The 14448-nt window shown below is 48.0% G+C and overlaps 1 protein-coding gene across 1 annotated transcript in view; it reads right to left on the reverse strand.

Moving 5' to 3' along the window:
• The window catches only part of LOC126092731 (uncharacterized), a 117949-nt gene extending 105132 nt beyond the window's left edge, over positions 1 to 12817 (reverse strand). The window contains exon 1 of the mRNA XM_049908456.1: positions 11628 to 12817. Within this exon, the coding sequence (XP_049764413.1) occupies positions 11628 to 11794 (167 nt within the window). The 5' untranslated portion in view covers positions 11795 to 12817. The remainder of the gene's footprint in view (positions 1 to 11627) is intronic.
• Positions 12818 to 14448: the final 1631 nt, after the last annotated feature.

Below are 14448 nucleotides of genomic sequence, written 5' to 3' on the forward strand. Positions count from 1 at the left end.
GGCGCCAAACACGCATACGACCATCATTGGCACCAAGGCAGAAGCGACTCTCATCGCTGAAGACGACACGTCTCCATTCGTCCCTCCATTCACGCCTGTCGCGACACCACTGGAGGCGGGCTGCACGATGTTGGGGCGTGAGCGGAAGACGGCCTAACGGTGTGCGGGACCGTAGCCCAGCTTCATGGAGACGGTTGCGAATGGTCCTCGCCGATACCCCAGGAGCAACAGTGTCCCTAATTTGCTGGGAAGTGGCGGTGCGGTCCCCTACGGCACTGCGTAGGATCCTACGGTCTTGGCGTGCATCCGTGCGTCGCTGCGGTCCGGTCCCAGGTCGACGGGCACGTGCACCTTCCGCCGACCACTGGCGACAACATCGATGTACTGTGGAGACCTCACGCCCCACGTGTTGAGCAATTCGGCGGTACGTCCACCCGGCCTCCCGCATGCCCACTATACGCCCTCGTTCAAAGTCCGTCAACTGCACATACGGTTCACGTCCACGCTGTCGCGGCATGCTACCAGTGTTAAAGACTGCGATGGAGCTCCGTATGCCACGGCAAACTGGCTGACACTGACGGCGGCGGTGCACAAATGCTGCGCAGCTAGCGCCATTCGACGGCCAACACCGCGGTTCCTGGTGTGTCCGCTGTGCCGTGCGTGTGATCATTGCTTGTACAGCCCTCTCGCAGTGTCCGGAGCAAGTATGGTGGGTCTGACACACCGGTGTCAATGTGTTCTTTTTTCCATTTCCAGGAGTGTATCTTTGTCGGTGTCGGTTTGCTGTCGATTCTGATAAGAGCAACGTTATCACTATTTCAGGGATACAATTTTTGTTCACGAGCACGAATAAAGAAAGTTGACTCTTAAAGATTTACTTTTTAAAGGTTCCACTTGAAAAAAATGGAATGCTGCGTAGACAATTGCTTCAAAAGTTGAGGCAATCACAGTCAGATATGACTTTAGTGCTCCTTCCTCGGTTGCATCATACTGTATGGTATTTTCAAAAGTGGTTTTTAGAAGTAGATGTTTCTGAAACACACAGCTGCCGAACAAATTCAGACTACCGACACAAATCTTAGTAGAGGAAAAGACCAAAGTTTCAACAAGGTTAGACTTACAACTAAATGCTACTTGAGTATATTTGTCAAAACATAAGAGATTTTTTAACAAAGGGGATATACTTTACTGCCATTTTTAGAACATTAGGAGTGGAATGAGGAGACTCAGTTCGATTATTCATTCTCTTAGATAATGTTGCAGCTTCTGCATAGGAGGGGTACCTTGGTGCCTTTATTTGTAAGCAGGTCATCATACAGGTACCACTCTTACACACATAGCTTTACTACAGTGTAAGCTTATTCATAGTTGCAGTAAATGTTGTCCAATACTAATGTAACGGTGTCAAAACAGACAACAGAGATAACATATAGTTTAAGTCGTGAATTGATAGATTAGGAAGTTCATTTGCCTTTTTTTTTTTTGTTTGGTTGCGATCCTTGGACTAAGTTACGTACTGGGAAGCGGGTTTACAACACGAAACAGGTCGAAATAAGGGCAAAAGGGGTCTCGTTTAATTAATACAATATATAGTGTTTCACAAAGGACAAACACCTGAATTAAAGTGGAAACTCTATTTACAGAGGTGTTCTTTTTTCTCGAATAATTGCAGCACGCAAAGAAACACTTAAGCAGCCATTCATCCCGTGCCTCTACGCGAGTCATGAAGGAAAAATCGAATTAATGTCTCACCGCTTATATTCGCCTGATTTATCAACTAACGACATCTGTTTGTTCCCTCATGTGAAAAAGGTAAATGAGTGTACAGTATTTTTCGTATTGGAAAAATGTGATCAATCTAAAAATGAGATTGCTTATAAAATTCTCGTGCAATCCATCCTAGAATATTTCACTAGTGTGCGGAGCCTATCCGAAATAGGACTAACAGTGGGCCAGTGGGCATTGAATGTATAACGAGGAGGGCCATGCGACTGGTGACAGATTTGTTTGACCGTGGGGATAACGTCACGGAAATGCCGGAAAACCTGAAGTGGCAGACATTTCTAGTTAGACGTCACCAGGTCTGCGAAAGCCTACTTACACAGTTCTAAAAAACACAGTCAAGTGAGGAATCTGGGAATCTACTACAGTCCTTACGAAGGACTGCGAAAACAAGATCAGATTAAGAAGCACGTGTGACGGAAATAATCGTGTTACGAAAAGACTGCACGCGGTTGGACACGCGAAAATACTACAAACACACAAACAGTCCATTCAAGAAACATCATATTACGACAATACTGCACCCGGATGGACGCCCGAATATACTGGAAACATACAAACAGTCCATTAATGGGAGAAACTTAAAATCAGGCAGAACTCTCCTTATTCCTGTGTGATCGAAGCGCGTGTTGTCCTGGCGTCCAATTCTCGATGTATCCGTAGGCACACTTATTTTGCTCGCGTACGGATGACTGCTGCTAATCTGCTATATCGAAGGAAAACCTTTTACGTCACGTGGAGTGTGGATACGGCTGTCATAAAAGTGAGACGAGCAAACTGTTATTAAGCCGCTAGGTATTTTTTAAAAAAAACTGCGTGGTTTTTCGCAGTGGTGGGTCTGAACCGCGGCAACCGTTTTATGATCTGGGACTAGTTGATGACGTTTCACACCGGTCGTTTCGTTTCGAAGTTAATGCGACTGTGCCGGACAATTGTTGTAACAACAATGACTGTTGCATCCCTAGTTTGGCTTAAACATCATCCCTCCAAAGTAGCTTTAAATAAGTTTGTTCTGCATGAAGGACGAAACAACAGAACAGCCAGAGGACATAATCTGTATAAGCAGAATCACAGAAGGAAATGACACGTTAAAGTGTTGCATTCGTAGTGCATTCCGCTGAATAATCGCCATCGTCTGCCTGTTGCGCTGTTTACAACTTTTAGACGACGGTAACATCGTTCAGTGTTCCTCTGTAACACGCCATAACATGGACGTCATTTTGGAGACACAAGCCATAACATGGACGTTATTTTGGAAACACGCATGCAAAATGGTTCAAATGGCTCTGAGTACTATGGGACTTAGCTTCTGAGGTCATCAGTCCCCTAGAACTTAGAACTACTTAAACCTAACTAACCTAAGGACATCACACACATCCATGCCCGAGGCAGGATTCGAACCTGCGACCGTAGCGGTCACGCGGTTCCAGACTGTAGCGCCTAGAACCGCTTTGCCACCCATGCCGGCATACGCATGCACTTTCGCTCTATGATTCTAGTAATATCTCTAACACAAGCTATACTGGTCTTTTTTCTTTTGTCTTGGATGGGCCAATTAAGAACCGTGTGTCAGCTTCAATTCCTCATTCGTGTTCTTTTCTTTTCTTGCAGTGCTCTGTCTGTTCACCGCGTTTTTTCTTCATGTCTTCTGACTACATCGGACCAGTTTTTTTCCCACTCTCCTCCCACAGAGACGCATTTAAGCAGGCATTCTACGCGCGTTATACGCAGGAATGGTATGAGGCGAAACCCTCATAAGTGGTAGTGAGGTAAATATCCTCCGCCAAATACAGGGTGCTTCAAAAAGGACTTTACAACTTTGAAAATCCATATAAATTAATTCATAGTACTTACAGAGGTGATTGTAGTCTCAATATGTAGGGAAATACATCAAGTTTGGTCTCGCATAGTTCCCTAGTGCCGAATCGCACCGTAAGGAGCGCTAGCGGCAGTTGCGTTAAAGATGGCTGCCTTCACTGGACCTATAATTTACGAGTGGCATTAATGTTTTGTAGAAACAGGGTGCTCGGTGAGATATGGGAAATCATCAGGTCGTCCAAGCTCATGTGACGACGTCGTTGAGCGAGATAGACAATGTTTCGTCAACAGCCCTACGAAATCGATCCGGCGTGCATCTCGCGGACTGCAAATCACACATACGACTGTTTGACGTGTGTTGAGAAACCGTTTTCATTTGAAACCGTACAGACTGACGATCGTGCAAGCTATAAAAGACACTGATAAAATTGCTAGCAAGAACTCCTGTGCGGATGTGTTAAATCGGTTACATGAGGATAACCATTTCTTGGACAAAATCATCTTTTCTGACGAGTTGACTTCTCACTCAAGTGGTAAGGTTAACACAACAACCGTAGGATTTGGGGCAGTAAAAATCCACAACAAACATTGAAACATGTTCGTGATAGCCCTAAACTGAACGTTTTTTGTGCACTGAGCAAGAACAAAATGTCCAGCCCCTTTTCTTCCGTGAGAGAACTATCAATGGGATAGTGTACTTGGATATGTTACAACAATATTTGATATCACAGATCGATGAGGATAACCGAGAACGAAAGGTTTACTTCATACAAGATGGTGCACCACCCAACTACCTGGCTGACGCGCAGGATTTTCTCAGTGACTGCTTTCCAGGTCAATGGACTGGCCGTGATCCGCCAATTGCATGGCCCCCACGTTTCCCAGACCTGACACTACTCGATTTTTTTAGGGGTATTCATCAAGGATATCGTGTTTGAACCTCCCGTGCTGGCTTCTCTACCTGAACTTAGAGCAAGAATTTACACCGCCACTGAACAAGCTACACCTGCAATGCTACAGCGAGTTTGGGAAAAAATTGGCTTCCGATGGTACGTGAGCAGGATAATCAACGGAAGCTACATACAACATCTTTAGTTTAAGGTAAAAAAACTTGGTGTGTTTCACTACAAAATAACACTAAACTCTGCTGTATATCTTCTTTCAATAAATTTATAAGAATTTTTAAAGTTGTTAAGTCCTTTTTGAAACACCCTGTACTTCACAGCATTTCGCAAAGAATGGAAGTAGAGTGGACCGGGAAGGAACCCTAACATGTATTACAATGCTTTGTACACTGCGCAGCGGTTTGTAGAGCGTGTACAAAAAAATGGTTCAAATGGCTCTGAGCACTATGGGACTCAACTGCTGTGGTCATAAGTCCCCTAGAACTTAGAACTACTTAAACCTAACTAACCTAAGGACAGCACACAACACCCAGCCATCACGAGGCAGAGAAAATCCCTGACCCCGCCGGGAATCGAACCCGGGAACCCGGGCGTGGGAAGCGAGAACGCTACCGCACGACCACGAGATGCGGGCTAGAGCGTGTACACTACATGATGAAAGGTATCAGCAGACTCCTGTGTAACGCGGAACCGACCACCAGGTATCACGAGGGCGCAGCTGCCAGTGTAAAAGGATGCGGTGAGTACTGTGCTGTGAGTAGACAAGCAACAACAGCAGGACGGGTAGGTCACGAGAGATCAGTGAATTACTGTAGATTGTGGACTAGTCACTGGATATCACCAAAGTAACAAATCCATCAAGGATATTTCGACCCTTCTAAAGCCGCCCAGTTCGACTGTGATTGTGAAGTGGAAACGCGAAGGGATAACCGCAGCTAAACCAAGACCAAGGAAGACATCAGTAACTGACGGACAGGCACCGTAGAGCGTCGCGATGGGTGTCACATGAAATCAGTGGAAGGAATCACTCGTGAATTCCAAACTGCTGCCGGCAGTCCATTTAGCACAGTGACTGTGCGTATGGGGATAAAAAGAATGTGTTCAATGGACGACCAGCTCCTCGTAAGCCACACATTTCTGTAGCCAGTGCTGAGCAACGCTTGAGGTGGTGAGAACGAAAACGCACTTGACAGTGGTTGACCGGAAACAAGTGATTTGAATCACGCTATATCCAGCACCAATTCCGTGGAAGAATGTGGCCTTGGCGAATTCCTGGAGAAAGTAACCTGTGATCGTGTGTACTGCCAACAGTGAGCATATGGACTATCAGATCAATTATGTGATTGGATTGAAGAGTTCCTAGATAACAGAATGCAGCATGTCATTCTCAATGGAGAGAAGTTTTCCGAAGTAAGAGTGATTTCAGGTGTGCCGCAGGGGAGTGTCGTAGGACCGTTGCTATTCACAGTATACATAAATGACCTTGTGGATAACATCGGAAGCTCACTGAGGCTTTTTGCAGATGATGCTGTAGTATATCGAGAGGTTGTAACAATGGAAAATTGTACTGTAATGCAGGAGGATCTGCAACGAATTGATGTATGGTGCAGGGAATGGCAATTGAATCTCAATATCGACAAGGGTAATGTGCTGCGAATACGTAGAAAGAAAGATCCTTTATCATTTAGCTACAATAAAGCAGGTCAGCAACTGGAAGCAGCTAATTTCATAAATTATCTTGGAGTAGGCATTATGAGTGATTTAAAATGGAATGACCATATAAAATTAATCGTCGGTAAAGCAGATGCCAGACTGCGATTCATTGGAAGAATCCTAAGGAAATACAGTCCGAAAACAAAGGAAGTAGGTTACAGTACACTTGTTCGCCCACTGCTTGAATACTGCTCACCGGTGTGGGATCCGTACCAGATAGGGTTGATAGAAGAGACAGAGAAGATCCAACGGAGAGCAGCGCGCTTCGTTACAGGATCATTTAGTAATCGCGACAGCGTTACGGAGATGATACAGAAACTCCAGTGGAAGACTCTGCAAGAGAAACGCTCAGTAGCTCGGTACGGGCTTTTGTTGAAGTCTCGAGAACATACCTAAACCGAGGAGTCACGCAATATATTGCTCCCTCCTACGTATATCTCGCGAAGAGACCATGAAGATAAAATCAGAGAGATTAGAGCCCACACAGAGACATACCGACAATCGTTCTTTCCACGAACAACACGAGACTGTAATAGAAGGGAGAACCGATAGAGGTACTCAAAATACCCTCCGCCACATACCGTCAGGTGGCTTGCTGAGTATTGATGTAGATGTAGAGGTGAGGGTGTGGGGCCGTTATTGCGATTAAGAAAACGCTAAATGTGAAAGGACTTGAACACATGTCACAGCAATGTGTATTGCGTATACTAGAGCAACAATTCAGGTACAACTATTGTGTCAGCAGGGCAATGCACCCTATGACACAGTAGCATCTGTGAGGTAGTGGTTTGTGGAAGTAACAACATTCCTAAAATGGTCTAGCCTGCCCTGAATCGAGTCCCCATCTGAAAGCAATGAGATGAGATAGGACGTCGAGTTCTCTCCGGACACCAGCTTCGAACACCACCGCGTTCTCTGTTTTCGGCCCTTGAGGAAGAATGGGCCGCCATTCCTCCACAGACATTCAGACACGTAACTGGAAGCGTCCTTAGCAGAGTTCAGGTCACCGTGAACGCGATGTTCGATCCACCCCATATTAATGTCTGTCAACAGGTGTTAGGATGCCTTTGATCAGATCGTGGGTACTATAGCCCCTACATGTCGTTTTGGTAGGGACTACGAAAACAAAATTAGAGTAATTATAACACTCACGGAGGTATTTAAGCAGTCACTGCAATCTCGCTACATACAGGAATGAAATGCGAAGAAAGCCTAACGTGGAATACAGTGCAAAATACGCGCTGCACATCGGTTTGTAGAGAACGTCCGTTGACCCAAATGGTGGTGGGAGGGAGTATTATTGCAGTAGTACTCCGTGGACAGAGAGAAATTAACATATTTCAATGATATACATGTAATACCAAACGGGTTTCAGGGAGGGACGATCAGCAGATTATGAATCTACTCAGCAGATTATGAAACTGAAGTTCATCCTTTCATATTTGAAACTAAGAAACGGGAAATTCGTGATAATCTTCGTCGATTTCAGAAAGGCCTAAGACTCAAGTGATCGAACCACCTTATTTTAAATTCTTGAAGAGAGTGTCTTAGATAATTAAACAAAAGTGAATATCCAGCAAACCGTGACTAACACGACCTCCAAAGTGAGGTGCAGAGGAGAGGTGTCTGCTGCCTTTCAAACCACAACACGAGCGAGACACGGAGCTCGACTATCGCCTCTGCTCTACAATTGGACTTTTTTTTTCTGGAAAAGTCATCCGAGAATGGTGGAAAGAAATAAACAATTCAGGGGTAGAAAATGGGGCAACGGTAGACCGCAAATATATGAATCTTACAATCGACTGTCAAGGCTTTACAGATGATCTACCCATCTTTCACGCTCCATATATGCGGCAGCAAAACAACTTAACCAACTGAAGACACAGGCAACGAAGGCGGGGCTTTAAATCTCCTCTGAGAACGCGCAGTTTATATACATCTACATCCATACTCCGCAAGCCACCTGACGGTGTGTGGCGGAGGGTACCTTGAGTACCTCTATCGGTTCTCCCTTCTATTCCAGTCTAGTATTGCCCGTGGGAAGGAAGACTGTCGGTATGCCTCTCTGTGGGCTCCAATCTCTCTGATTTTATCCTAATGGTCTCTTCGCGAGATATACAAGCAAAATCAGCGCCAAGAGAACTGGAGGTCGGACTGGGGAAAGTTAAACAGGCAGAAAAGCTTAAATACCTAGAGGAATGAATGGAGGATAACCTGTCAGAGACAGAAACCTTCGTGTCATACGTTAAAAATATGGAAGTGGTCTGTTAACTAGGTAATGTCATCTACAACAATAGATTAATACCCCCAAACGCCACAATTAGACACTAATCCACTGTTGTTCGACTAGAGGCTCTCTATAGGGCAGAGACTCTTACAATAAACGAGAAACGTCTAATGGAGAAATTTGAGGCCAAAGAAAGAAAGATTTTGAGAAAACAGCGTCAGAACCACGAACCAACCGGTGTGAGTCAGGAAGAAAGGTACATGCTCTTATGGATTATAGTATTAGTGATTCTGAACAAAAATCGTCAGATGAATGTATGGCTCAAATGGTTCAAATGGCTCCGAGCACTATGGGACTTAACATCTCAGGTCATCAGTCCCCTAGAACTTAGAACTACTTAAACCTAACTAACCTAAGGACATGACACACATCCACGCCCGAGGCAGGATTCGAACCTGCGACCGTAGCGGTCGCGCGGTTCCAGACCGAAGCGCCTAGAGCCGCTCGGCCACCAACGGCCGGCTGTATGTCTAGTTCTAAACAGTTTCCGAGGAAACCAATGAAAACAATGAAGAACTGGAGAAATGTAGATGATAGTAAATGAAACATTGTGGTTAATGTTTTGTTTAAATGTGCACATTTCCTCATTAAAGACGTTCAAAAACTCCACCGTGACTGCAGTGCATTTTGCAGCTCTTGTAGACAGTTGCTGTGTTCTTGACCTGAACTCAAGCATACCGCCCTTTACTTGAGTACTGCTAACTACTACCCCTGAAGGCCTAAAGGTACCGACCGACCGCCATGTCATCCTCGGCAGATAGGCGTCACCTGATGCCGACATGGAGGGGCATGTAGTCAGCACACCGCTCTCCTCGCTGTCGTCAGTTTTCGTGACCGGAGCCGCTACTTCTCTGTCAAGCAATTCCTCAATTGTTATCACAAGGGGCTGATTACCAACAGCGCTCGGGCAGACCTGCATGGTCACCAGTCGAAGTGCTATCCAAGCCCATCAGCACTTAACTACGGCGGTCTGTTGGGAACTGGCGCTACCGCTGCGGCAGGGCTTGAGTACGCGTGTGTAGAATATGAGCGAGAAATTGCATGTAATAAAGAAGGTCTTGCTGTTGTTTTTTTCGAAATGTCAGTTACTGGAGGACCATGAGCGCACATGGTGTACAAGTCGTCGTGAAGACAAGTTAGAATTCTTCTGCTGGAAGCAGCGGGCCAACAAAGTCAGTGTATATGTTGAGGAAAAACACGTGGTTTCAGAAGAATGACCTATGATCAGTAAAGACAACACAACGTAGCCTAATGTTGCTGCGGTTGTATTCGCGTGTGAGTGTGGTGAAGAAGAATATGCGACTGGCGCCCTGATTTTCAAACAGCTCTATGCTGTTTGCGGTTAAGGAAAGGATATAAGTTTATTTGCAGTTTTTTGCACAGGATCAACAATATTATCATCCCTCAAAGCATACATCCTTCCCCCCTGATTCACCAACATAAGCAGGTGGAGAAGGTTACACGATTCGGAAAAGGACTGCCTTTTTGGCCACGTGACGCGAATGAGCCCACGACGGATGCAGTTGTATGTTAACGTTCTTTCAGGATAAGACAGCAAAGGAGCAGGGTTCACAGAAGTTGTAAAAGATGTAAGACAAGGGAATGTCTCCTAAATTCATGCAGCACCGAGATCCGTTTAAGGAAAAGCTACGAATACTCAAAGAATTCCAGGAAAGGCCGACGCTGAAGGCAAGGAAAGCGTGGGTCCAAGAGAGAAAATAACAGCGCCGGAAACGAATGCGGGCGGCAGATGAAGGTCGTGAAAGGAGACGGTCGAATTGACGCGGTCACTAGATGGACGAAATGATGGAGGAAGAGGATATGCATGCAGTGAATGTCCTGAAACTTCCTGGCGGATTAAAACTGTGTGCCGGACCGAGACTCGAACTCGGGATGTTTGCCTTTTGCTGACAGGTGCTCTACCGACTGAGCTACCCAAGCACGACTCACGCCCCGTCCTCACAGCTTTAATTCCGCCAGTACTTCTTCTCCTACCTTCCAAACTTTACAGAATCTCTCCTGCAGACTTTGCAGAACCAGCACTCCTGGTAGAAAGGATATTACGGAGATATGGCTTAGCCACAGCCTGGGGGATAATTCCAGTGCGCTGATACGAAACTTCCTGGCAGATTAAAACTGCGTGTCGGACCGATACTCGAACTCGGGACCTTTGTCTTTCGCGGGGAAGTACTCTAGCATCTGAGCTACCCAAGCACGGCCAGCAGTTTTGATCTGTCACGAATATTCATATCAAAGCACACTCTGCTGCAAAGTGAAATTTCATTCTGGGAACATCCCCCAGGCTGTGGCTAAGCCATGTCTCCGAAATATCCTTTAGTCTAAGAGCGCTAGTTATGCAAATTCTGCGCCGGCCGGGGTTGGTTCAAATGGCTCTGAGCACTATGGGACTTAGGCAGGATTCGAACCTGCGAACGTAGCGGTCGCGCGGCTCTAGACCGGCCGGGGTGGCCGAGCGGTTCTAGGCGCTACAGTCTGAAACCGCGCGACCGCTACGGTCGCAGGTTCGAATACTGCCTCGGGCATGGATGTGTGTGATGTGCTTAGGTTAGTTAGGTTTAAGCAGTTCTAAGTTCTAGGGGACTGATGACCTCAGAAGATAAGTCCCATAGTGCTCAGAGCCATTTGAACCATTTTGCAAGTTCTGCAGGAGATCTTCTGTGAAGTTTGGACGGTAGGAGACGAGGTACTGGCAGAATTACAGCTGTAAGGACGGGTCGTGAGTCGTGCTTGGGTAGCTCTGTCGGTAGAGCACTTGCCCGTGAAAGGCAAAGGTCCCGAGTTCGAGTCTCAGTCCGGCACACAGTTTCACAGCGCACACACTGCTGTAGAGTGAAAATTTCATTCTGTAGTGAAGGTCCTGTTCTGAAGAGGTGCTCTCACTTCAGTTCCCAGAACCAAATCCGACACGCGCGCGTAACAGCCTGATAGAGCGGTTGGCTCGAACGGGGGTATCGAGTGGACGCGTGGCGAGCGCGAGCGGTGCCGTGGCAAAGAGCGCGGCGCGATATGGTGTGGCGTCACGTGACGTCAGCGCGCGATCGATGGCGGCCGGCCGAGTGCGGGCGGGCGGCAGGTGGTGTGGGTGGACGGCCGCTGTATACCTGTGCGGCGGCGGCGGCGGCTCGCCCACGCCGTGGCCCGTGTTGTTGTTGGCGTCATCTCCGCCTGCCTTGGCGGGCGTCACCGGAAACACCTGCGACTTCTTAAGGAAGGCGACGCGCCGATGCCGGCGCTGGCGCCAGCGGCAGCAGAGCGCCGCCGCCAGCATGCCGACGTCCCGGCGTCGCTTTACGACGGCCAGCGCGCGTCTCACACGCACCGGCTAAACGTAGTTCCGCACGTTACTCCAGGGAGCAGTAGCCGCAAAAACATGCTCGTGAGAGGCGCTGCTCGTCTACTGCGTCGATCAGAACAATTGTATGTTCATCTGCAAGATTCTCCAGCGAACAGTCGCCACGCCCACACACACGCGCGCGAAAGGCACTGTCTGTCTACTGCGTCGATCAGAGCAATTTTACGTAGTTCTGCTCGTTTCTCCAGCGGATCGTCGCCACGAAAACACACGCTAATAGCACTGATTGTCACCTGCGTTGTTGAGAAGAATTTTACGTAGCTCCGCAGGTTTCTCCACCGAATGGTACGGTATTAGCGTTGCGAGGCAGGGTTGTTCACTCATGTTCTCAGGCAGAAGAGCTTAAATCAAACGATCGTCCGTCAGTGGCTGCAATTACAGACACTAGCAGATGAGCCGACAGGGGGTTCGAAAATATTATACGATTCCCAAGAGAACTGACACCTTTGCGTGCAGATTGAACTTGCGAAACACATCTCACAGTAGCTGTCATCTGGAGGCGTCTCTTGCTCCATGAGTAGTTCGTAACTCTCAATTACTGGCTGGTTTTTATACGACTCTCAATCGAGCGGATATGGTAAGTCCAGAAGATCTGCTTGGACTGTATTGGTACATGAGAAGTGTGCGCGCCAGAGAGTAGTGACAGCAAGTGGTTTCGGATACGTGCTTCCATGTGAGCCGTGTCACCTCACCATCCTGCCGTCTTCCAGAGTCGTTGGTCGTTCAGCGTCCAGATGCGTTGAAATAAGTACGTGTCTGCACAGTAACTACTGCATTACAAGGGAGGTTTTTGCCGTTCAGTGTCTGGAAACACCACTGTAGTATCAGATCTACGACAACTGCTGCAAGTTCGTCCGTCGCACACAGTGCAGCGCAGGGCGCAGCTGGCGTGGCTTCAGGCAGGTGTCTGCTCCTCGCCTCCTCGCCCGGCTTCCGGCTGCGGGCGTCGCGGTGCGGGCGTCGCAGCTGACTGACGCACAGCCGCGCCGTCGCGACGGAAGCCGGCGTCGGCGTCGGCGGGTCACGTGACACGCGGCCGCCGCCACCACCCACGCAAGCACGCCGTGTTGCTCGGAGGGGCGGAGGTGGGGGCGGGGGGGGCACCGGCGCCCCAGCACGCGGCCGACGTTCTCGCTCTTCACACGTCTGGCAGTTAAAGCCGACACTGACGGGACGCCAAGGGGGGAGCGCCCGTGCAGCGGGACGAGTTCTGTGATGTCACAGAGTGGAATTTCACGTAGAGTGAAAAGGAGGATCAGACCCGTCAGATTCCTGCAGAGTGGAAAGGAACGTGGCCAGTGACGTGCATGATCGTTTCCTACCTCACAAGCACACCGCCGGGAAAAGACATATTGGATCATGTCGTATGCAGTTCAGTCCGCATTAGGTGGTTTTCATGTTATAATTTACGTGCTGTGAGTGCAGGGTGTCTCAAACAAAGGTGTCACATATTCCTACAGGAGATGGTGCAGGTCCAATGGTTCAAATGGCTCTAAGCACTATGGTACTTAACATCTGAGGTCATCAGTTCAAATGGTTCAAATGGCTTTGAGCACTATGGGACTTAACATCTGAGGTCATCAGTCCCCTAGAACTTAGAACTACTTAAACCTAACTAACCTAAGGACATGACACACATCCATGCCCGAGGCAGGATTCGAACCTGCGACCGCAGCAGCAGTACGGTTCCGGACTGAAGCACCTAGAACCGCTCGGCCACAACGACAGCTGCACCGCCTGTAGTGTCTGCTTCTACCGAACGGAAAACATGGGAAGAAGAAGTCATCTCAACGCGTGTTGGTTTCCGTACATATCATCGTAGGAACTTTTCTCGTAGTTTCGACCAGTACCACCGGCCGCTGTGGCCGAGCGCTTCTAGGCGCTTCAGTCCGGAACCGCACTGCTGCTACGGTCGCAGATTCTAATCCTGCCTCGGGCATGGATGTGTGTGTTGTCCTTAGTTTAGTTAGGTTTAAGTAGTTCTAAGTCTAGGGGGCTGATTACCTTAGATGTTAAGTACCATAATTCTCAGAGCTATTTGAACCATTTTTTTCAGCGGAACGTCTCATGGGCGATTGGCTAGTCGAGGAGGTACGGTAGCGCAGCCTCCCTTTCACTGGAGCTGAATCCGTTGTATTGCTAGCTGTGGCGCCATTGAAAGGCATTGGTGTATGGGTAATCCATGGAAAATGTGCAGACGTCACAAGGGCATGTGACTAGTGCATGTGATGCAATCCGAATGGTGTATTTGGAAGAGTGCGTGATTCACTACGAAGAAGGATTGAAGGACGCCTCGTGAAGCTTGGAGACCACGCGCCGCTCCGCGCCTAGTGTCTGCTTCTACGGAACGGAACAGATGGGAAGGAGAGCTTATCTCAACGAGTGTTGGTTTCCGTACATGTCATCGTAGGAGCTTTTCTTCTAGTTTTGACCAGTACCGCCGGCCGTGCCATTTGAACAGGCGGTGCGGCACGTGGTCACCACGCTTCACGAGGCGTCCTTCAATCCTTCTTCGCAGTGAATCACGCACTCTTCCAAATACACCATTCAGATTGCTTTACATGCACTAG

This window comes from Schistocerca cancellata, chromosome 7 (genome assembly GCF_023864275.1).
Source record: "Schistocerca cancellata isolate TAMUIC-IGC-003103 chromosome 7, iqSchCanc2.1, whole genome shotgun sequence".
In the NCBI taxonomy this organism is placed as follows: domain Eukaryota; kingdom Metazoa; phylum Arthropoda; class Insecta; order Orthoptera; family Acrididae; genus Schistocerca; species Schistocerca cancellata.